The 23,624-nt window shown below is 61.9% G+C and overlaps 1 protein-coding gene across 3 annotated transcripts; it reads left to right on the plus strand.

Moving 5' to 3' along the window:
- The first annotated feature begins 1,766 nt into the window (after positions 1-1,766).
- RARG (retinoic acid receptor gamma) lies at positions 1,767-22,893 on the plus strand. 3 transcript variants are annotated; one of them, XM_062203609.1, is made up of 10 exons: positions 1,767-1,916; positions 2,590-2,655; positions 5,712-6,037; positions 16,167-16,315; positions 16,530-16,671; positions 17,235-17,395; positions 17,512-17,688; positions 18,034-18,238; positions 18,588-18,746; positions 21,631-22,893. In XM_062203609.1, exons 3-10 carry the CDS (start codon positions 5,854-5,856, stop codon positions 21,828-21,830), a joined length of 1,377 nt encoding a protein of 458 aa, XP_062059593.1. In that variant the 5' UTR covers positions 1,767-1,916; positions 2,590-2,655; positions 5,712-5,853; the 3' UTR covers positions 21,831-22,893. The 3 variants fall into 3 exon arrangements, with proteins under 3 accessions (XP_062059593.1, XP_062059594.1, XP_062059595.1); XM_062203610.1 differs by lacking the exons at positions 1,767-1,916; positions 2,590-2,655; positions 5,712-6,037 and adding an exon at positions 11,280-12,240; XM_062203611.1 differs by lacking the exons at positions 1,767-1,916; positions 2,590-2,655; positions 5,712-6,037 and adding an exon at positions 13,462-15,724 and having other exon boundaries at positions 21,631-22,892.
- The last annotated feature ends 731 nt before the right edge of the window (positions 22,894-23,624 follow it).

Consider the following 23,624-nt stretch of genomic DNA (forward strand, 5'->3'; position numbering starts at 1 on the left):
GAGAATTAGGGCCACATTCCCAAACCGCAGCTGGGTCCGCCCTCTTTCCGCCAGCAGCCACCAGGGCAGGGCAAGAGGGGTTAACTTCGCAGCTTCTTGGCAGGAGCCCTGCCACCCCAGCCCGGGACGCCTGGGTCCAGCTCCCCAACAGACACCCCTCCCACATGGCTGAGAGCTGCTCTCCTGGGAACCGGGCAGAGTCAACAGCAGCCAGGCCACTGGGGGACAGGACCCTGGGGGTAGCTTTCCCAGCTCTTCTCACCCTTGCAGTGAGAGGGAAGGCTTGTCTGCACCCCTGCTGACACCCCTTCTCCTCCTCTCCCCCTCTCCTTCATCTGACTCTGGTTACCCAAAGTGCCCTTTCTGGGGTGGGGGGGGCACCCGGTCCCCAGCGTGGCAGCGAGGACAGTCATTCCAGTACGGAAAATGTGACGCCACCCGGGAGCCTGTGCTCCAGGTGCTGGCCACCCTGGGAGTGTTGCTGGATAAGGTCCTCTGGAGTGTGTGTCTCCAGGCTAGCAGCCTGGACATGCCTCTCTCTAAAGCTTCCCTTCTCCCCCTCCTCACTTCCAAGCCCAATCCCCCCCGGGGGGGGCATGTTCGGGGGTCCCATTCACAGAGCTCGGACTAAAGACCCTCCTGTCTATTGCTGTGTCTGCGACATTGCTGGGGGCTCGCACGCTAGGGCTGAGGGTCTGTGTCAGTCGTGTTGCAGTCAGACAATGTCCCTAGCAGACACCACACACACACACATACACACACGCGCACACACACGTCGACATTCGTGGCGCATCTACCAGCCGGGCAGGCAGCAGGCAGGCCAGTGCTGGCTAAGGCAGACACACACCCTCTGCCTGGGCTTTCTCCCTCACACCCAGCCCAAGGCTCCTCCCACTCCCAGCCACAGTTCCTCCCACCCTCCTCCCCGGCCTCACCCCCTCCACATCCAAGCTTAAAGGTGGGGATGGCGCCGGTGGCCTGGGACCCAGGCGTCCGAACTCCTGGAGCTTACTCCGGGGAGGGTGGGAGGGAGGTGGTCTGGGATCCTAAGCCTCAGCACCCCCTACAACCCCCGCTGCTTCAACCAGTTTGCTCCTGGGGCTGCAGGGGGCTGTCTGGGGGTAGGCTAGGGGAAGGGCCAGGCTTCTCTGGTCTCGGGGGGAAGGCTAGGCTGAGGGTAAGGACAGTGACATCTGCCCTGGCACACTGCTGCCCCATCACCCCACCCGTGGGAGGACCTCATCCAACCCCCATGCCAGCCCTGGGGAGGTACCAGACTCTGGCCCGGGACAACCACAGCCTGACGGGAGACAACTCCACCAGTCCCCCCAAAATGGCAGGAAAGGGGAAAGTGCCAGAGAGAAAAGGCTGGCATCACGGCTCCGGGACGCTGACCTCCTCTGCCAGCCTTGCCCGGCCTCCCCGGGGATGGAGCCACCGAAGCTGAGCAAATGGGAGGGGCAGAGACCCAGGCGTCCTGGGCCGCCCCGCCCAGCCCCCTTCCCCCCCATTCTCCCGCCCCCCCGCCCCCCCAGCCTCAGGGCACCGAGGAGGGAGCCGGGCAGGGGCAGGCGGCAGGGGAGGGAGGAGCGAGGGCGGGAGGGGGAGGAGGGAGCTGGGCAGGGAGGGAGGTGGGGGGGGTGGGGAGGGAGAAAAAGAAAGAAAATATTTTCCGTGTCCCCGCCTGCAGAGTCAGTGTGCGGTTTGGGAGAAAATGTGTCGGATATTTTGGGGCGGTCACGTGGGCGGGCGGGCTCCGAGAGGCCCCGGGACAGTCCCAGCCTAGAGCCGTGCCCCCCCACCCCGGAGCCCCCCATTGCCGCGAGCCCCTGACACTGCGACGCGCCATCCCCGAGATCGCCCGACGCCGGGACCTCGGGGCTCCGCGGCCTCCCTTCCCCTCCCTCCCCCTCCAGGTGAGTCAGGCGGGGAAGCAGGCTCGCCGCCCGCGGACGCCCGGGTCCTCCGGCGAGGTACACTGGGGAGGGTGCGCTGGGGAGCGGCGCGGGGCCGTTCCCTCCCCCCGGGGCCGGGCAGGCCGTCCGCGGGGCTTGTGGGGGTCAGCCCTGATGTGGGAAGATTCTAGACGGGCTGGGCACGGGCTGGGTGCCTGCGCTTGGTTGCAGTGCGTAGTGGGGAGAGCTTCGGGGGTCTCCTTTGCTACGGGGCATCTGTTCTACTTTTGTGCCGGGAGCCGGAGGCAGAACGGCTCCCTTCTGCGGGGAGACATCTCCCACCCCAATCTCCCCTGCCCCCTGGGGGCTCTGAGGGGCTGAGGATTCGCTGGTCTCAGCAGGTCCAAGTTTCTTCTGCTCAGTAGAAGGGCAAGAAAAGGGTCCCCAGGCCAGTACCTGGGTCCAGCATCGCAGAGGGGCAGGGCAGGGATGTGAAGTCTTGCTCTGCCAGCTCAGGGTCCCTCTCTGAGATGCCCCACCCCTCACCACGTCTTCCTCCAGCCCAGGTGGGGGGCTCCCCGGGAGTGTTTTTGAGGGGAGCCCAGATGGAACAAAGGAAGAGCAGGAAGACACCCGGTCGGGGAGCCCGGAGTCCTAGTCTGGAGTCCCACTGACACTGCCTCTCTGTCCTCAGCAGTTACAGCCTGGCCCCCTCAACCTGACCCAGTATGTAGCAGGGCATCTCTGCAGGTGGCCAGAGGTAAGACTGTACCGCGGATGGTGCTGGTGGAGGGGCGGGGAGGAGGGGTCCCTGAGGCTAGAAGGTTGGATGACGACTGTCCCCCCACCCCTTTAAGGGCTCATGCCCTGGGCTGCTGGGGTCCAAGACCTCAAGCCTGAGGTGTGAACCCTTGAGGTCACTCCTCAGATGTGGGGTTGGGGACCACAGCCAGCGTCCCATATCCTCGAGGCAAGTGGAGGGGGAGATGGGGAGGGGAGTGCAGGCAGGGTGCCCGGCGCTCCAGAATCCCAAAGAGAGTCTCACGTAGAGGCACACACTGTGGCTTAGCACCGCGTAGGTAGCACAGGGCACGCCCCCCCACCCGGCACACCCCCACCCCTGGCTCAGAAAGCCACCTAACTGGCACCTCCAGTTCCCCCTCTGCCCCACCCTGCCCGTGCCCTCCGATGCCCACACACATTCCACTGGCATTGCCTGCCTGCCTCCTGGGCACTGCCCCTCCCTGGGGCCAGTGGGGTGGAGGGAGGGCACCTGGGGGATGAGAGGTGGAGACTGTGGGGTCTGGACTCCCCCAAGGGGGGGGGCACGAAGCCAGGGAGACCCAGCCCACTGCTGTTCCCTCCTGAGGAGCAGGCTGGGGGCCCAGGCAGGAGAGCAGGGGATGCCTGGGTTCCCCGCCCAGGCTGGCGCTGGGGTCATGGAAAAAGGTGGTCGTGTTTATACAGAGGGGAGGGGGGCAGCGGGCGGAGAGCGGCCGACAAGAGCAGCTTTGTTCCAGGCTGTGGAGCGGGCAGGGCAGCAGGGAGACGCCCCCCTTCATCCGGCAGCCCCCTTCATCCGTGCCCTCTCCTCCACTCTACCTTGGCTCTAAGAGAGGCAGCTTTGTCAGAGCCCCTTCCCCACCTCCACCGCGGGCTCGGCATCCCTGGGGTCGTGCTGGGAGGAGAGATGCCTTCCGGAGAACTTCTCTGGGGCATCTGGGGGTCTAGTTGGGGATTCCCTTTGATTCTGCTCTGTCTTCAGTTCTTGGTGCCTCCCTCTACCCTGGATTTAACACCCTCCCCTTCTCTTCCCAGCCAAGGAAGAGAAACTGGGGCTCAGCACTGGGAAGAATCCTTGTTCTCTTTGTCCCAACAGTGGGGGAGGGCCGGGGGGGGGGGGGCTTGGGCTGTCCCTTCTCCTGTCACAGCATCATTCCTTGTTGAGGACCAGGAATATGGGCATCCCTCCCTGGGGCCACCTCTCCCCTGAAGCCCTCCTGCCTGCCCTCAGGTCTCCCAGCTGCAGGTGAGAAGCAAGACAAGGAGCCCAAGAGTCCAGTTCCCATCTGAGCAGAGTCTGAGGAAGACCAGGGGGTCCTCTACTAGCTTCTCACCCTTGGCATTGGAGGGGTTAATCCACCTGGAATGTGGCCCAGCCTGTTGAGCTGTGGCCCAGGGGCCCAAGGGGCCCAGGACTCCTGGCTCCACCTGGGCTTAACCAGGGATGAGGGCTTCATGGAATAGGGAAGCAAAGGGAGAGGGCCACTGGGGACTGACAGCTGAGCCTTTTAGGGCCTGGGCAGACACTGGGCTGGAGTTTGAGGGTGCTGGGGGCCTGGGTGGTGCCTGGTGAGAGGCAGGGACTGCTTCTTGCATCAGGCCTAAGGGAAGGGGGGGTGGCATTGGGTTCTGAGTTCCTGTGCCCTCCACGACCACAATTTTTGATAACTGACCCTCAGGGGGCTTGAAGGCCAAGGTAGAAAGTTAGAGAGGCAGCAACACCAACATCACCACCACCAACAACAACAAAAGGCAGAGGCACACAGGCTGAGAGGTACCGAGGCTGGGAGTATGTACTGCTGGAAAGAGGGGCAGACGTAAACCCCTACCTACCGACCTCTGGGCCTGTCTGCCCAGGGAGCCCTCTGCCCTTCTTCCCAGCAGTCCCTTAGGGTCTGAGTGGCGGAGGTACTCAGGCCACAGGCTCCCTACTCAGGTGGGTGGGTCTGGGGCTTGGCTTCATCAGAGCTCCAGGAGAGGAACCACCTGCCTGCCCTGCCGTGCCCGTGCCCTCTCCCTCCCTTTTCTCCCCTGGGCTCAGGCTAAACATGTCTGGGAGAAGCCTACTTTTGAGGGAGGAGAGGAAGCAAGAGAGAGCTTCCCACAAGCAGGGGACCCGGAGGTGAGACGCGAAGCAAGCGGAGGAGTGAAGGAGCTCCCTGATACCAGACCTGGCAGGGGAGCAGGGGGCCAGGGCGTCCTCAGAGTCAAAGAGGCTGCCAGCGATGTTGGGACAGGGTGAGGAATAATTGCAGGCAGAAAGAACTGGGAGGGGAGACAGGAAGCCGGGAGAACTGAGAAAGATAGTGAAGGAAATGCTAATTAAAAGAGAGGTGCGGAGGATGAGCAGGTACAGAGGCTAGGGATACCTGCACATAGCATTAGGATGTGCTGTGTATCATCCTGAACACCTTACATATGTGAAACCAGTACTCACGACAACCTTGTGAGCTGAGAGAGAGAGAGAGCGCGCTTAAGAGACACACCCAAGTCCCATCGGCAGCAAGTGGCAGGGGGGATATCAGTTCAGGAGTTTGGCTCCAGGTCTGTGCCCGTCATCACTGCACACTTGGGGCACTGCTCCACAGATCTGTTAACTTTCTCCAGGGTGGCAGAGAGTTCGAATCTTGGCTCTCCACCACCTATGGCCATGTCACCTTAAGACAGTTACTTAGCCTTAGTTTTCTCATCTGTGAAATGGGGTTATAACTTCTTCTTGATAGGACTAAAGGTTAAAGCAAACGTCTAGCCTGGCTATGGTGGTTTATAGTCACTTTTCAGTCTAAAAGGCCTCTCATGAAGGAGGGAGGGGGGAGACAGAGAGATCCTTAGCGCATCATTCAGCAGTTTAACTTTCCCTGGAGCCAGTCTGGAGTCTCTCAGAGCCTGTGTAAGCGCCTGCCTTGCTCTGTCTTCCACACCACCAGCGCCCTGCACCTGGGGAGTGTTAACCCGCACAGCACAGAGGGCCGTGGGCTCGGGACCTCAGAGTGGTCATTCACTCAAATCTCCTTTCCCTCTCTCTCTCTCTAGGACCCTTGGAGACCCAGTGGGCAGGCCAGGCAGGGCGGGCACGGAGCCTCCCAAGCCGAGGCAGTGGGCATGGGCAGGGGCTGTGGCTGAAGACCTCCCCCGCCCACTGCAGACCCCAGGGGACTCCCACACCGCAGCTGCCATGGCCACCAATAAGGAGCGACTCTTTACAGCTGGTGCCCTGGGGCCTGGATCTGGCTACCCGGGGGCAGGCTTCCCCTTTGCCTTTCCAGGGGCACTCAGGGGGTCTCCGCCATTCGAGATGCTGAGCCCTAGCTACCGGGGCCTGGGCCAGCCTGACCTTCCCAAGGAGATGGCCTCTCTGTGTGAGTCTCAGGGACCTTGGGGGATAAGGGCAGATGGAAACAGGAGGGCATTTGGAGGGTGGATGAGTTGCAAGATTGGTCCTCCAGTGAGGCAGAGGGTTTGGGGGTCTTGGGGCAGGGGGAGGTTTGGAGGTGGGCTAACTGGAAGTGTTTGCAAAAGGAGCATCTTGCCCCTACAGGATGGAGAAGTAGCAGGCCCCACACTGGGAAGGCTGTACCTGCCTCCCATATCAGCCAGCTAGCAGAGGGGGACCAGCCTTGGGTGTACAGCCCCGCAGTGGGAGGGTGGGGAGAGCCAGGCTGGACAGGAGAGGTGTCTGGGAGACCAGTCAGCTGCTCTGTGAGCAAGAGGTGAGATCGTTCTGAATTAGGGGGAGGCTGTAAAAGAGGAAATAAATTGGGTACCAGGTGCCCAAGGGATGCGTTGGGGTCAGGAGACTCTCGGGCTTGGTTCTGGGTCAGGCGGAAACAGACACAGAGAAGGTGACTCTTGTACCATAAGTAATCAGGGGTGTGGGGGGGTGTGTTTCCAGAAACATCCTCTCCTCCAGCCACGTGTGTGCTGGCCTCCTCCCCCACCTCCAGGCCTGGCATTGTGCCTATGTGCTGTGCAGATCCCTACTTGTCCCCCAGGCCCGCTCTCTTTGGGTTAAGCCTCTGGGTGCTGACAGCAGGCAAGGCTTGGGCCTCTCCTGCTCCCTCAGGACTCCCCTCATCCCATCTGGTAGTTTGTCCCTCCTGGCTGGGCTGTGACTGGTGGGCGTGCCTGGCACCCACAAGCTGCGGGGTGGGGTAGGGGGTGGGCAGGGCACTGGGCTCTGTGAGGTGAAGGCTCAGCAGTGTATGCTGGTGAAGAAATGGCCTCAAGTGGAGAGAAGGGAAAAATGGTTGAAGGGGAGAAAGATGGAGGTGGGAGAAAGGCGACAGGGCCATCAGGAGGGGGTACTTGGATGTGAAAGGAGTGACTAGCCTGTGCTGGCAGTTCCCCTGGGCTCCTGTGGAGAAAGGGTGTGTGTTTGTGTGTGTGTGTGTGTGTGTGTACAGACCTTATGCACTGTGTCCCTGGGACTCCATCGGTCTCAGGATTCCAGTGTGTGCAGCAACAAAGAATCAGTGTGAGGAGGTACTTAAGGGGCTGCCGAAGGTGTGCCGGCGGCGTGTCTAGACTCCAACCAGGGTTATTTGAGTGGCGTGCAGGTGAACGAGAGCACAAAGCCCCCTTTCTGGAAACTCCAGCTGGGCTGCCTCCCTACCTCATTTTCACCCCATGAATCTGTCCCAGGGCTCTGGGGATGTGGGAAGGAACCACCCCTCCCCACATGAATGTCTTCCATGCAGCCGTGCCCTTCAGTTCTTGGGACTTGATTTCCCCAGGAGCTGGAAGAGGGAGAGGTTGGGAGCGGGGAGAATGCTGAGAGCCAGGAGCCAGTCCCCAGTGCCCTGGCCACACTTGAGATCAAGGTCAGGGTTCAAAGGGAGGTCAAGGTAGAGAAAGGGTCAGGCTGGGCTCTCAACCCCAAAGGCTGCCCTGAAGGAGGGCTGGACAGGGAGAAATCTGAGGGAGGGGCCAGACCCAGGGCTGGTAGCTGGGGAGGGTGTGGCTAACAGCAGGGGACAGGCCTGGGCAGGGAGGTGGCAGGCAGGTTGGGGAGGAAGGGAAGGCTGGGTGCAGACAGCTTGCATGGGTGTGGGGTGTGCAGCACCTGGTGGTCCTTGAAGGGAGAGGAAGGGACCTGGAGTGAAGGGAGAGAGGGTCTCCCATTTCTCTGGCCTGCTTTCCCTTTTTGGATGTAACAGAGCAGGCTTAATGGCCTGCACGTGATGGCATAGCCAGGTCACCTTGAGTCTGTCTCTCTCCTCTCCCTCTCTCTCCTATGCTGCGCACCACCCCTCTCATAGAATAAGAGTGAGACAGTGGTCTGTATGGGACTCGGAGTTTCTCCCTGGGGCGGGGCCCCCAGCACCTTGGGGACACCCTTGCTTCGGCTCTCTCAGGGCCTCAGTGGGCGAGGCAGGCACCTCAGAACCTCGCGGTGGAGGAGGGGCAGGGTGAGGGGAGCATTAGCTGCAGAGGCAAGCTCAGGCCTGTGTGTATGGAAATCAGAGGGGTGTATGTGTGAGGGTGTGCGCTCACACGCACCCTGCATGCGTGTGCTCGAACCCCCGGCGCCTGCGTCCCTGTGGAGCAAACACTTGTGCGTTTGGTTTATATTCGCTTGATCACGTCTGCAGGGAACAGGGTGTTATGGGAAGGAAGGGGAGCCTTGCCCTGCTCCTCCTCTGGGAGAGGGATTGCTGTATCCCGACACCTGGCTGTTTGTCCTCTGAACCTGGTGACAGCTGCCTTGGCCCTGGGTAAGGCCTGTGTCCTCCAGGAGGGGGCAAAGAGCTCCAGCTCGACCACGCGAAGTCACTTGGAGAAACTGAGAGCAGGCTGGCATAGGGAGAAAGGGTCCCACTTGACAGACACGGAACAAGAGGGACGCAGGGCCCTGACACAGGATGAGTGCAGCTAGACAGGCTGAAAGGTGCAGACTGAGACGCTGGGAGACCTGGGAGACGCAGGGGAGAAGGAGCGGGCGGGCAGGGTGTCGGGCAGGCGGGCGGCAAGGCCTCCTCCAGGAAAAAAAACCCAGTCGACTGCCTCCTTCCCCTCCCCTCCCTGGTCTCTCCTCCTCCGGCTCCGGCTCCAGCTCCAGGCCGACACAAATGGGGCTTTGATTGCAACAGGAAACCTCTCCGGCGGGGGGAGCCGGGCGAGCCGCCGCCGCTGGGGCCCAGCCTGCACCCCCCTCTCCTGGCCCCCTACCCGGTCCCAGCCCCCAACCTACCCAATGCTCCTCACATCCCTGCTTTGGGCCCCTGTCCCGCCTTCACACCTCCTGGTCCCCCCCCACCCCCACAGCTCTTTGGCTGCCCCCTCCTCCGGGGACCCCTCCCCTGGCCCTTCAGGTGGGACCCTTCTGGGCGGGGCCTGCCCTGCTTTGAAATGCCCCCTCTTTGGGGGCTTTTGGAGGGAGGGTTTTGGAAGAAAAGGAGAATTTAGCATGAGGAATTCAGAGCTGGTTATCCTGAAGCCCTGTCCAGAAGGTGGCAGGAGGGGGAAAGGAGGGATGTATAAGGAGTAAGCTGCCCCCCACCCCCCCACCCAGTCCTGGCTGGCTGAAGTCACTGCCAGGCTGGTAGGGGCCCTGAGGGGGGAACCATGCAAGAATCTGGGTGCCAGTGGCCGCCTTGCTAGGGGAAAAGGGACCTTCCACCGCCTCTGGGACCCGGGCTGTAGTGGGGCCGTAGTGGGGCTCTGGCTGGGAGGGGGTGCGCCCTGGTGGTGGGGATCACAGGCAGCAGCCCCTGTCCTGCTCCCACAAGGCTGGCTGGCAGGGGAACATCTGGTTCCCATGAAATGCTACAAGGCTAATGGGTCTAATTGTTGCAATAAGGGCTGGGGGGGACTTTGGGGAAAAAGAGGGGGCATTAGAGCCCCCCAATGGCGGACCCTCTCCCCAAAGGCTACTGCGCCTGTCTAGAATCGGGATGCGGTGTGGATGGGAAGGGTGGGTCTGACGCCCTGAGGCCCAGTCCTAAGCCACCCTCTCCCTGCAGAGAGTAGACACAGAGAGGCCATGAGGAGTGGGGTGCATCTGGCAGAGAGAAGGGGGGGCTCTGGAGGACTCGTGGCTTCCTGGAGCCCTCCCCCCACTCCTCCTGTGCCCTCCTCCCAACCCCCCTCTCCGTGGCCTGGCCACTTCTGGTTCTAATTACCAACCAGGCAGGCCTGACTTAATTGGGACCTTTCAGATTTCGGAGGGGGAGGGGGAGGCCTGACGGCCTCAAGTTGACTAATCAGGGCTCTTCCTCCTTGTTTTGGGGGTACTCCTCATTTTGCACTTCACTCATTCCCCCTCCCAGATTCCTTTTTTGGGGGGTGGCTGGATTCAGAAGTGGGGCTTGGGGCACGCGGGGGGGCGGCTCGCATCGGGGAGGGAGAGTACAGTTTGCCATCTCTGCTTCGAGCCCCCTAGTCAGCCCTGCCACCCCGAGCCTCCCATTCGCAGTTCAGCCCCCCCCCTTCCCTGCTCTGCGCCCTCGGCCCCTGGCAGCCACCCGGGCCCCTCCCCTGCGCCCGCCCCCCCTCGCCTGCCCTGGCACCCCCTTCCTTGCTCTTGACTCTCCAGTCAGGCGCCCCACTCCTGCGGCACCCCAGTGTGCCCCCCGCCCGCGACAGCGGATTCTTAGAAAAGCGCGCCCCACCCTGGCTCAGCCGCAGCCGCCAGGCGGGGGAAGGGGTCGGGCCGGGCGCCGCTCCCGCTCCCCCGGCGCTCCCCGTGTGAGCCGCGCTGACAGAGCCGGCTGGGCCGGCCCGCCGGGCGGCCGGGCGGCCCGCGGGCGGGGCGCGGGGGAGGGGGCGGTTTCCGGGAGTCGCCGCCGCTGGCGCTGTCCCGGGGCCAGGGTCCCCGATTCGGCCAGGCCCGGCACAGGCAAACTCCTGACGTGGCCAAGCCCCCGCCCACCCCACCCCCCTTCTCCGCCGAGCGAGGGCGCCCAGGCCCGGAAGGGGCAACCGAGGGAACCAAGAGTGAGGCGGCCCTTGGAGAGCTGGGGACACCCAGTGTGGCACGGCCGGGGAAGGGGGGACAGGTCGTGTCTGTGGCGGGGGGCGTGTCACGAGCCTGAGGCCAGCTTTGAGAGTGGGGCACTTGGCGCGCTGGGGAGTCTGGGGGAGGGGAGCTGTTCCTCGGGGGGCAGCTCCGTCGGAGGCGCGGGTGGCACCACAGGGCGGCTTGGGGTCAGTTCTGCGTTCCGCGCCCGCAGCGGGGCCCAAGGAAAGCGCGCCGGGAAGAGGCAGGCGAGGCAGCAGGGAGTGTCAGTCGCGGGATGGGGCTTCGGGGACCCGAGGGAGTCGGCCGGGACGCGGCGGAGGAGGGACCGCTCGCGGCGAGGAGGGGCAGCCTCTCGGTTCGCTGGAACGGGCGGGGGGACTCCGCCGCGGCGCTGGCGACGGCCTGGGCGGGGTGGGGCGGGGCCGGGTCAGGAGGAGGTGAGCGCGCCCGGCCACCCGCCCCGAGGGGGGTTCCCGGAGAGTTCACGGCGGGAGCGCGCTCTGGCCCTCGGACCGGGGGTGGGGAGAACGGGAAGGAAGGAGGAGGCAGCGCGCGCCGAGCCGCAGGAATGCACTGTTCGGCCCCCGAAGCGCGAGCGCGGGCGCGCGCGCGCAGAGCGGGGCGGAGCCAGGCCTGGGAATGAGGGGGTGGAGGTGGCGCAGGTTCCCCGGCTCTGAAGCGCTGCCGCGCTCGGGGGACCTCCGCGTTCCCCTCTCCCCCAGTCATCCTTGACGCCCCTGCCTGTACCGACTTGCGTGAGAAAGGCAGAGTCGAAAGGGAGGGAGAAAACTCCGAAAGGAAATGCGTGTGCTTGGTTCCTCCACTCCTTCCCCCAACCCCGACTTGGGGACGCGCCTAAGTGCAAATGCGTGCCGAGCCTCCGGGGCTGCGGGGAGAGAACGCTCGCTAGCATTCTCCAGAACCAGGTGTGTTTGCACCAGCGTGTGTGCACCCATGAATTTCTGCGCGTGCGGACACGCATGTGCACCGTTGCATATTTGCAATGCGTGGTGCCTGCCAAGATAAATGCATGCACGGATGTGTGTCTAAGCAAGCGCGCGCGCCGCGAAGCGAGTGTGTGTGTATGTGTGTGCGCTCCACTCCCAGCTCTGCTCATCTTGGTGCCCGGCCCCCTTTGCTCTCCAAGCCCCACCCCCCACCCCAGGCTTTGCTTTTACAAAAGGTCTCCCCAGTGCTAGCTGCCCAGGCGCCCAGAGTGAGCCGGACCGAGGCTGAAGCGGCAACCCCGGCTTCGCGCCCCGCCCAGTCCCTTTCCCCTGCTGGGGTTCCCCCTCTTCCCCGCCCACCCCTTACCCCCCATGCAGCCCAGCGCCCTATGCTAGCCCTCCCCCTCCCCCCCTCCAGGAGCGGGGCGCCGCCGGGGGAGGAGGGGGAATCGGCTGCGGGTCCTTGGTGTTCTGGCACCCAGCTGCCCTCCAAGCCGGGTCGCGATGTACGACTGCATGGAAACGTTTGCCCCGGGTCCGCGACGGCTGTACGGGGCGGCCGGGCCCGGGGCCGGCTTGCTGCGCAGAGCCACCGGCAGCTCCTGTTTCGCCGGACTTGAGTCTTTTGCCTGGCCACAACCCGCCAGTCTGCAATGTAGGTACCCGAGCCCGGGAGTGGGGGTGGGGAGGGGGGTGGGGGCAGGGGAGTAGGAAGGCTTGGGGCTCAGTCTTTCGGTGGGTGGACGGTGGAAAAGGGTTGCAAACGGAGATTCTGGCCCCCCTTCTATGTGAGGTTGCTGGCCCTTTAAACGTGGGGGCCTCCGCGTCTCCTTTGCGTGTATGTGTGTGTGTGTGTATGCGCGCGCGCTCGCGTGCAGTAGTGTTTGGAGCGTGTGTGGTTTTTATGGTGGGTGTTTAGCCGGAACGTGCAGTTGATACCACTGCGGAATATCTGGGGTGTGCCCCGAGGTCCCCAGCCTTGGAAGGATATGGCAGCCTGGACCGTGGGTGGTGTTTGTGAAGTCCATGTGGGAAGCTGGGCGAGGGGGAAAAAAATAGCATTTGCAGAACGAGTGACTCGGAGTGTGCGGCGCCTTGCTTAGGTGGCGGGCCGTGGGAGCAGGGGTCTGTCCAGGCAGCCTTGGCAGGTCCTCCTGTCTCCGTGTGGGGATGTTTGTGGCCTGTGAGTCCGGCAGGGTGTGTGCCCCTGCGTGGCTGCGGGGGCGGCTTTGGAAAGTGCTCTGCCCCACAGTGCCATCCTGTGTATTCTCTTTCAGGGGTGCCAAGGGGGGTTGTGTGCCCAGAAGGGAGGAGGCTGGACTCTCCTTCCCTTCCCCCCCTACCCCATTTAAAGACTAATTTAGAAACGCAGCTAGGGTTGTACTGGGAAGTTAACTTTCTCTATGGCTCCAGCATACAACTTGAGCAGGAAGGGAAAAGTTTGAAACAGAGTCTGTGTGTGTAGTGGTGGTGGGGTAGCCTAGAGTTGACAGCGGCGGGTACAGGCAGAGTACTGGGTTCCCAAAGAGCCATCTTCCCAGTCTGAAATGGGAGATGCCAGGCCTGGGGCCCGGGAACCCCTCTCCAGAGCGGTAATAAAAAACTGAGGACTGAGAGGCAGTAAAAATGAAGTCCAGATGAGAGGCGGCTTTGAAGCCTGGGCCGCGGAGCCTGGCGGGGGTGGGGTGTGCGCAGGGGCGGGGGTGGAATGGGGGGTGTGGGAGCCTGGAGCGCCCCTGAAACTTACCCGGGGCTGGGACTGCTCGCAACCCCGGGCGCGGATGGCTGGAGTCGGGGAGGCTCGGGAGCTCGCTGGGAAGGGGCGGGCGGCGGGCGCTGGGGGAGTGCGCGCCGCGGGTCACCGGGCCCCCGCCAACGCGCCTCGCTCCTTGGCACTCGGCAGCGCTGTTTACAAGTTGAGTTTTTTTTTTTTTTTTTTTTTTTCCCTTTTCGGTCTTTTGGTTCTAGGGCAGAGCTGCTCAGATTTAACAACTGGGAAACTGGCAGGGGGAGGGGACAGACTGGAGACGGCACTTTGGGGTGGGGTCAGGCGAGAATTAAAGTGAGCCATTTTTTAGGGCAGAGAAAGCAGGGAGGGAGTGCTTTGAACCAAATTCCTGTGAATTCTTAGCCTTCCTCTTATTGCCCAAGAGGATGGGGAACTGGGCTATGTTGGGAGGGGTGTGTGCTGAGGTGGAATCTTCCAAGAAGACTTTTGGGGGGCGGGGCAGGGACCCTGAGCCTTCTCAGGCCCCATGGATCTGGGTGGCAGGATGTTTGGGCCTCCACAGTTCTGCTGAGCGCCCCCAAGCCAGCCCAAGCCCGGCCCCGCACACTGCCCCGGGGACGAGTGGGTAGAGAGGCAAGCCGGGCCGTGTCTGCGTGCTCACGGCCGTGGGTCCCGGTGCTGGGCTGTCTGGCGGGAGAGGTGTTCTGATGTAGACGCGTAGCCTGGTGCTGAGTGGTGCGTGCCGGCTTTGTGTCACCTCCTTGGTGCGTCCCAGCCTGGCCCCGGGAGTTGTTGACTTGTGTGCGAGTGTGTGGGTTTCCAAGGAGGTGCGTGTGCTAGGTTGTGAGTCCAGGCTGCTCCGCTCTGGGCCTCGCAGCTGGGAGCGTTTACAGCCGGTTATAAAGAGTTTGTTTGAAGCTCCGCTCAGCCTGGCCAGGAATTTCCTCAATTTCAGCAATTTGGGCTTTAAAAGGAGAAAAACCCGGAGTCCACCCCCTCCTCCCCAGCAGGGGCCCTTGTCTGGCCCGAGAGCAGCACCTTGGTGGCGGGGATGGGCTGCGTTGTAGACCCGGCCTCCTCGGAGCCGCTGGGCTGTGCGGGTTCAGGGGTGCGGGTGCGCCCGAGGGGTGTTGAGTGGGTGACGGGAAGAGCTGCCTTCGGGCCGGTCTCCCTGCAACCCCCAGTCTTATAATTGGCTGGCATTGCCCCGTGCCAGTCTGACCGCACCCAGGCGCTTGCGCAAGAGAGGAAATGAGGCGGCTCTCTGCGGGCAGGGAGGGCGTCGGCGCGGGAGCGAGCACCACCCCACGCACAGGCCCGCGGGCAGGGGCACGACAGGGTGGACCTGAGGTGCCCTCGTCCTGGAAGGCATTCGGGCCCTCCCCACATGCCCCCTGCCCCCAGTCTTGAATAGACTTCAAGGCATCCCTCTTTTCTCTCTCCCTGTTCCGTGGGGAGTCTCTCCAGCAGGATTCTTATGCTAATGGAGTGTGTGTGTGTATGTGGGTGTGTGTGTGTCAGTGTTGGGGGATGGGGAGGGCTTCCCTCCTGTGGGTGGGTGGAGCCAGCTTGGAACCCCAGCATCCTATCCCGGGCTCTCCTTGAGCTCCCCTGGCGCTGTGGGGGGTGGGGGCAGACTTCAGGTCACGTGGGCTGTGGAAGGTTAGTAGGAAGAAAGTGTTGCTGAGGTTGGTTTGGGGGCCGCTGCCTAGCGAGGGGCTTGGGCGTGCCAGGTTTGAGGAGGTCCAGCAGGTTGAATACTGGCAGATTTTTCTAGGCTCTGAGGACCGCCCCCCACACCCACTCCCCCACAAGATTCAGTCAGCCACATCAGAGCAGCCGAGGGGGTGGACACCATGTCTGAGCTGCTGCGGGGGTGGGGGGTATTTTCCCAGAGAGTTCAGAAGCAAAGACAGAGGCTCTGAGAGGGTCCCGAGAGCCCCCTCCCCCACCAGCCCTGTTTACCCAGTAACACCTGACTTTTCCAGCTTGTACTACACCCCCAGTGGCTTCTAGACCTGAGAATCCACACAAACACCTCCGCCTCCCCTTCCTCAGCCACCTAGACGGAATCCAAAGGACCCCAGGGCCTTGGCCGCACCCTCAGTGGGCAGGGTGGCCCTGGGCCGATCACAAGGGGTGCTCACTAGGCCTCAGCATCTCCGGATGGGAAGTGAAACTGGTGCGCATCCTCTGTTGGACCGTCCCGAGTCCCTGTGCCCCTTGGCTCTGCTGTCTAAGGGGATTTCTGGGGAGAGGACTTTGGTCGTTAATGGGGGGGGGGGGACGGGTTTGACATGAGAGGAAAAAGCTTGAAAAATGATCTACCGTGTGCTATTGGAGAGAAAGTGAGGTCCCGTTCTAGCTCCTGACTGTCCCAGCAGGTCATCCGGCCAGGTGCCAGCTACAGGTGGGTGACCTGTAATTGCCTGCCTGTCCCGCATCTGGGGGTGAGGTGGGTCGGGGATACTGCCTGACAGGGAGTGACTTCAAGAGGCCAGAGCTGCAGGGCCTGAACCCTTCTGCCCATCCACTTGATAGGGGAAACTGAGGCCCAGGGGAAACTTGGCCTGGAATTTGGAGAACCGAGCAGAGCTGGCATTCTTGTGGATGAGCCGGCCTGAATGAGGGGGTTGTGGGCCAGGGTCACGAGAAGCTGCGCTCTTGGTGGCTGTTTGGGTGGTTTCTGTAAGTGTTGATGGGGTGGGAGGGGGTCGCGCATGGTCCTTGGGACCAGCGTGCTGTGGTGGTAGCAGGTGGCTGTGAGCGTGAGCCAGAGGCGGGTCCATGGGGGTCCTTCTGTCCGACACTCACTTCGCTGCTCCCCCCCACCCCGCCCTGGACCCCCGCAGCGGTGGAGACACAAAGCACCAGCTCAGAGGAGATGGTGCCCAGCTCACCCTCGCCCCCCCCACCCCCTCGGGTCTACAAGCCCTGCTTTGTGTGCAGCGACAAGTCCTCTGGCTACCACTATGGGGTCAGCTCTTGTGAGGGCTGCAAGGTACGTGCACTTGGTGGGGATGGGTGGGCTTGGGGAGGGTGGGGGGACGGTCCAGAGCTACCACCTGGGGGGTGGGGGGCATCAGAGACCAGGGGCACAGATGCTGTGTGTGAATGGGTGCCGGGGTGGCGCTCTTGCACATGGGTGCTTGATAGGTGGTGTGGGGCCTGGGGCATGCTGCCAGGGTGACACTCCGCACTTCCCCCAACTCCAGGGCTTCTTCCGCCGCAGCATCCAGAAGAACATGGTGTACACGTGTCACCGTGACAAGAACTGCATCATCAACAAGGTGACCCGGAACCGCTGCCAGTACTGCCGGCTGCAGAAGTGCTTCGAAGTGGGCATGTCCAAGGAAGGTGGGCGCAGCTCCCTGGCCTGCTCCTGCTCCTGCGCCGTGGTGACCACCCTCTCGCCCTGATCTATTTCATTGAGTTCCTTTTACCCAGGAGACACCGCCTGGCCCTTTCTCCCTTTCTCGTGAATGGGGATTAAGGTTCCGCATTCCCCGTTTCTTGTGTGGGGAGGGGGCTTTCCTCTCCCTTCTCCTGCTCCCAGGACTGAGCCTAAGGATGGATCTAGGGTGGCCCCTCCTCTCCATCCCCCCACCCCCATTGTGCTGCCAAGGCTATAAGTGGATATCCTGCCGCCTGCATATCCTGCCCCCCCCTTCCCCAGCTTGCACAGGGTGACAGGAAGGGCAGGATGGAGCCGAAAGGCCTGGGGAGAGAGCAGGGGCTGTGGGCCCTGGGTGGGGCTGGGGACAGGCAGCCCGGGAGTAGGAGCTAAAGGAAGAGAGAGAGGGAAACTGAGGCACTCACTGGGGGCCAGGGAATCGGATACTCACATGAGAGTGACAGGGGACAGCATCCCGAGGCAGGCACCGAGGGTCCTCACCCTCTCCTCTTCCTCCACCCCTAAGCCGTGCGCAACGACCGGAACAAGAAAAAGAAAGAGGTGAAGGAAGAAGGGTCACCCGACAGCTATGAGCTGAGCCCCCAGTTAGAGGAACTCATCAGCAAGGTCAGCAAAGCCCACCAGGAGACCTTCCCCTCGCTCTGCCAGCTGGGCAAATACACCACGGTGAGGATGGGCATGCGCCTGGGGCCGGGCGCCGAGGACCGGGAGGGGGCCGCCGGATAAGGCCAGGGGCGGGCCTTAGCGTGCATCCTAACCTCCCTCCACCCCCCACCCCCCAGAATTCCAGCGCAGACCACCGGGTGCAGCTGGACCTGGGGCTGTGGGACAAGTTCAGTGAGTTGGCCACCAAGTGCATCATCAAGATCGTGGAGTTCGCCAAGCGGCTGCCCGGCTTCACCGGGCTCAGCATCGCCGACCAGATCACTCTGCTCAAGGCCGCCTGCCTGGACATCCTGGTAGGTCAGGTCCTGGGGGTCCTGCCCCAGCCTTGCTCTCCTGGGAGGCCTTCAGCAATTCTTGGTCCATGAAAAGGTTCCCTTACTCCCCTTCCAGGCCTCCCAGGCTTCCCCCACATCTCTACCCAAGCTCTTTTTGTCCCAGCCCGTGCCCCTGGGACCCAGTCCTAGACTCCTGGGCACCCCATGTCCTCCTGACTTGCTGGGACAGTCCTTACCCAGGCCTCTGCTCCTCCTGGCTTCCTGCCTGTGCCAACTTCGGGTCGCTCTTTCCCTCTGTTCCCGGCCCCTGTACCAGCCCCTTCCCGGAGCGCCATCACCCTGACTCCCCACCACTCCCTGCAGATGCTGCGGATCTGCACGAGGTACACTCCGGAGCAGGACACCATGACCTTCTCGGATGGGCTCACCCTGAACCGCACCCAGATGCACAACGCAGGCTTCGGGCCCCTCACAGACCTCGTCTTTGCCTTTGCCGGGCAGCTCCTGCCGCTGGAGATGGACGACACGGAGACGGGGCTGCTCAGCGCCATCTGCCTCATCTGTGGAGGTGCGAGGGCGCCCCCTGGCGTCCACTCGGGCTGCTTTTTCTTTCCACTCCGCGCGCCGGAATCCTCAGACCCGCGCTGCCTAGGCTTCCTGGCGGGTTTAGAACCTAGGACAAAAACAGAGGAGCAGAGCCCGGGGAAGCTGAGAAGACCCAGATAGATGCTGGTGCTGGGCTGGGTATCCGACTGCAGTGATTTTCCCCTTGCTGGTGGGGACTTACAGGGCTTAGAGCGGGGCAGATGGGTTCAGAGACAACAGGGCAGGGCGAGCTGGGGGTCGGGCGGCTGTCACTGTGTCTTCCCCGCCTCTCGCCTCCTCCCCTCTTCACTCCCCGGTGCCTGTCCCCACAGATCGCATGGACCTGGAGGAGCCTGAAAAAGTGGACAAACTGCAGGAGCCGCTGCTGGAGGCCCTGAGGCTGTACGCCCGGCGCCGGCGGCCCAGCCAGCCCTACATGTTCCCAAGGATGCTCATGAAAATCACCGACCTGCGGGGCATCAGCACCAAGGGTTAGTCACGAGGGAGCTTCCTCCTCCGTCTCCCCAGAGCCGCTGGCCTCCCAGGTCAGACCTGCAGGCAGGCAGCGGCAAGAACCCAGTGACTAAGAATCTGTGCTGGGATCCTGGCTCTGCCACATAAAACCAAGGAGACGTGGAGGGGGGGCTGATTCCCTGGCTTTTTCTGTCTGGTGGTTCTGTTTGTGAACTAGGCTGTGTTCACCCTATCTCACAGAGTTACCATGAGGCTGAATCCACAGGGTGCGTAGAACTGTGCTGAGTTTAGAGGCCAGCGCCATGGCTCACTTGGTTAATCCTCCGCCTGCGACGCCGGCATCCCATATGGGCGCCGGGTTCTGGTCCCTGTTGCTCCTCTTCCAGAACAGCTCTCTGCTGTGGCCCGGGAAGGCAGTGGAGGATGGCCCAAGTGCTTGGGCCCCTGCACCCACATGGGTGACCAGGAAGAAGCACCTGGCTCCTGGCTTCGGATTGGCGTAGCTCTGGCCGTAGCAGCCATTTGGGGAGTGAACCAAAGGAAGGAAGACCTTTCTCTGTCTCTTTCCCTCACTGTCTAACTCTGCCTGTCAAATTAAAAAAAAAAAAAAAGAAAGAACTGTGCTGAGTTTAACACCCAGTTCTGCAACTGGTAGCCACATTTAAAAAAAACCGATTTATTTATTTATCTGTTTGAAAGGCAGAGTTAGAGCTTCCATCCGCTGTTTCACACCCCAAATGCCCACAGTAGCCAGGGCTGGGAGCCAGGAGCTGGGAACTCTTTTTTTTTTTTTTTTTTTTAATTTATTTATTTATTTGAAAGTCAGAGTTACAGAGAGAGAGAGAGAGGTCTTCCATCCTATGGTTCACTCCCCAAATGGCCACAATGGCTGGAGCTATGCTGATCCGAAGCCAGGAGCTTCCTCCCGGTCTCCCACGTGGGTGCAGGGACCCAAGGACTTGGGCCATCTTCCACTGCTTACCCAGGCCATAGCATAGAGCTAGCTGGATCGGAAATGGAGCAGCCTGGACTCTAACCGGTGCCCATATAGGATGCCAGCGCCTCAGGCCAGTTGTTAACCTGCTGCGCCATAGCGCCGACCCCCCCCCCCACCTTTTTAAGATTTATTTGAAAGACAGAGTTACAGAGAAAGAGGAGAGGCAGAGAGAGAGAGAGAGAGAGAGAGAGAGGTCTTCCATCCGCTGTTTCACTTCCCAAATGGCCACAATGGCCGGGGCTAAGCTGATCCGAAGCCAGGAGCCAGGAGCTTCTTCAGGTCTCCCATGTGGGTGCAGGGGTCCAAGGACTTGTGCCATCTTCTACTGCTTTCCTAGGCCATAGCAGAGAGCTGGATCGGAAGTGGAGCAGCCGGTGCACATGTAGGATGCCGGCACTGCAGACTGGGGCTTTAACCCACTGTGCCACAGCGCTGGCCCCAGGCACTGTGCTGGATAAAGCAGATGTCGCCACGTGTGCTGATCTAGGAGTCAGTCCCAGAACACAGGAAGTCTATCAGCTGCTGTTGGGAATGTTACTAAGAACAGGCCCAGAAGCGCTTGGCAGGCTGTGCACCCGAGAGTGGGGTTCGTGGGGAGCGGGAGGAAGGCACACACGGTAGCATCTTTGAGAGACCAGCCTGGGTCCACGGGATGAATGGACAGCAGGCTGGGCAGCAGGCCACATGGAGGTTCCTGGCAGAGTAGTGGCATCCAAGAGCCCTCAAGCTGGGTCAGAGAGGTAGCCGGGAGCCCCATGGGGGATTCAGACAGTGGTTCAGAAAGGCTGGGGAGTTCGCTTCAGGGGCCAGAGGGCTTTGTCCCCCGAGCTGCTGCTGCTGCTTTTTTTTTTTTTTCTTAAGATTTAATTTTTTTTATTTTTTATTTTTTTTTTATTTTTGACAGGCAAAGTGGACAGTGAGAGAGAGACAGAGAGAAAGGTCTTCCTTTTGCCGTTGGTTCACCCTCCAATGGCCGCCGCGGTAGCACGCTGCGGCCGGCGCACCACGCTGTTCCGATGGCAGGAGCCAAGTGTTTATCCTGGTCTCCCATGGGGTGCAGGGCCCAAGGACTTAGGCCATCCTCCACTGCACTCCCTGGCCACAGCAGAGAGCTGGCCTGGAAGAGGGGCAACCGGGACAGAATCCGGTGCCCCGACCGGGACTAGAACCCGGTGTGCCGGCGCCGCAAGGCGGAGGATTAGCCTGTTGAGCCTCGGCGCCAGCCTCTTAAGATTTATTTATGGCCGGCGCCGTGGCTCAATAGGCTAATCCTCCGCCTTGCAGCGCTGGCGCACCGGGTTCTAGTCCCGGTCGGGGCACCGGATTCTGTCCCGGTTGCCCCTCTTCCAGGCCAGCTCTCTGCTGTGGCCAGGGAGTGCAGTGGAGGATGGCCCAAGTGCTTGGGCCCTGCACCCCATGGGAGACCAGGAGAAGCACCTGGCTCCTGCCATCGATCAGCATGGTGCACTGGCCGCGGCGGCCATTGGAGGGTGAACCAACGGCAAAGGAAGACCTTTCTCTCCGTCTCTCTCTCTCACTGTCTACTCTGCCTGTCAAAAAAAAAAAAAAATTATTTATTTAGTTGAAAGGCATAGTTAGAGAGAAGGAAGAGAGGTCTTCCATCTGCTGGTTCACTCCGCAAATGGCCACAATGGCTGGAGCTGGTCTGATCCGAAGCCAGGAGCCAGGAGCTTCTTCTGGGTCTCCCACATGGGTGCAGGGGCCCAAGGACTTGGGCCATCTTCTACTGCTTTCCCAGGCTACAGCAGAGAGCTGAATCGGAAGTGGAGCATCCGGGACTCGAACTGGTGCCCATGTGGGATGCCGGCACTACAGGTGGAGGCTTGGCTTTCTATGCCACAGCACCGGGCCCACCCCTGAGCCTCTTTGCCTCTCCATTGTAGGAGCAGAAAGGGCCATTACCCTGAAGATGGAGATTCCAGGCCCGATGCCCCCCCTGATCCGAGAGATGCTGGAGAACCCCGAAATGTTTGAGGACGACTCCTCGCAGCCTGGCTCCCACCCAAAGGCCTCGAGCGAGGATGAGGCTCCCGGCGGCCAGGGCAAGCGGGGTCGAAGTCCCCAACCGGACCAGGGCCCCTGACCTCCCCCACCGTGGGGTTGGGCTCCAGGCAGTGGACTGACCATCTCCCAGACACCACCAGTGACCGGGGGAGGACCTGCTCTGCCCTTTCTCCACCCCTTCCAAAGAGCTCCTTGTTTTTGCCAAAGTTTCCAGGGGTGCCTCTGTTCATCCCCTTCCCGCTCGAAGCGGCTTCGTCTCCAGCCCCGGGGGCCTGCCCTGCTCCCACCAGGAGAGAGGCCGGAGGGGTGAGCCTGGGTATGGACTCTAAAGGTCTCAGCACTGCCCCTCTGATACCAGGGTCCCAGGCTGTCCAGGCAGGAGGAGGATTCTCTCCTTCCACATCCCTTCCACTGCCAGGTGCTTGGGCCTCTGGGAGCAAACAGGAACACTAGAGACCAAAAGCGAAAGGGCTGAGCCCGCCCTCTTGCTCCTACCCTTGGTGCCTAATGCTGGCTGGTGCGGGTGCACGCCACCCTCTGTGCCCAGGTCCGGGTGTGTGGAGGGGCAGGCTGGCCCTGCATTTTGGGGGCCGGGCCAGCAGGTGAAAGGGACAGATTCCGGTGCGCTCTGCACCTCTGCTGGGTGCAGTGTTGACCGGGTACCCTCCGTTACAAGCCCCTCTCGCGGCCCCGTCATGTGCCTTGGGCTCCTCCTGCCTGCCATCTCAGCTATCAGGCAGGGACCCTCCTACACTACACAGGGGCCAGGGGATCCCTCTCCCCAGTGCCTTTTTCCCTTAATCCCCAGGGCAGCTTGGCCCAGGGAGGGGGATGCTGCTTAGCTGACCCCGCCCTGTCCCAGAGGAAGCCTCTATTTATTTATTAGCTTTTGTTTACACCCTGGAATCGACCCCTTCCTCCAGGGGTCTTGGGAGGGGGAGCCCAGGGCCTCTGTGACCCCTCCCTTCTTCCTCCAAGCCCCAGTTTGTATTTAGCTGCCAAGTAAGATTCCCACGGGCTCCCCCTTTTTCTCTGGGGGGTCAGGGTGCTGTCCCCTCCCTTCTGTTTACATCTCCCCTCCACCCCGCTCTACTGCATATCGCTGAGTTTTCTATTTTTGCAAAATAAAGTGATGGAAACTCAAGGATGTGGCTAACCTCGGAGGCGGAAGACTGGAGCGACCGCGGAGGGCGAGCTGCTCAGATGTTGGGCCCAGCAGAGAAAAGAGGATGAGACTGGGGGGCTGGTGGTAGGGTGGGGTGGGGGGACCTCCTGCAGCCACCAGGTGTGGGCTCTTCAGCTGCATCCTGTGGACCCCTGTCGAGGGCATGAATGGGCTTCCAGTCTGCCCACCTCCGGGATTTGTAAATGTGCATGTTGGCCCTTTAAGTTTCCTTTGGCTCTCCTGGGGGTCCCTGGCCCCTGAAGACCAGCCCAGCTTGCATCTGAGCTCCAGTGTTTCTGAGTTACTCCAGCCTCCCTGACCCACAGTGGCCCTTCTGCAAGGCATTGGGCACCTGCCCCTTGTGCTTTGGGGTCCCCTTGGGGCCTGTGACTCCCTCACAGCCCACCCCGCTTGTCCCTGGCCTTCCTCACCTGTGCCTGTAAGGAAAGAGGTTGGGGATGTGGGATGTGGGAGGAGAGAAGAGGAGAAGCAGAAGAAGAAAGTGAAAGAAGACCTGGGGGAAACCACAGAGCCCCTGGGGAAAGGGGGGGGGGGAGGTCACTGTCATGGCAACTGCAGGGTGGGGGAGGGGCCTCTCTGTCCCATGGCCAGGGGCCAGCTGAAGCCCCCGCACCCCACCCCACCAGGGAGGGAGCTCCACCTGATGTTTGTGGAGCACCTGCTATGAGACACGCACCTCACTGGAAT

This window comes from Lepus europaeus, chromosome 10 (assembly GCF_033115175.1).
Source record: "Lepus europaeus isolate LE1 chromosome 10, mLepTim1.pri, whole genome shotgun sequence".
NCBI classification, from domain to species: domain Eukaryota; kingdom Metazoa; phylum Chordata; class Mammalia; order Lagomorpha; family Leporidae; genus Lepus; species Lepus europaeus.

What these genes read in the sequence shown, in the direction of transcription:
- RARG (XM_062203609.1), top strand. Translation starts at nt 5,854, where the DNA reads ATGGCCACCAATAAGGAGCGACTCTTTACAGCTGGTGCCCTGGGGCCT. An exon ending in AGTGGGCATGTCCAAGGAAG is followed by an intron (nt 16,672 to 17,234) that starts GTGGGCGCAGCT and finishes TCCACCCCTAAG; the next exon opens with CCGTGCGCAACGACCGGAAC. An exon ending in CCGCCTGCCTGGACATCCTG is followed by an intron (nt 17,689 to 18,033) that starts GTAGGTCAGGTC and finishes CACTCCCTGCAG; the next exon opens with ATGCTGCGGATCTGCACGAG.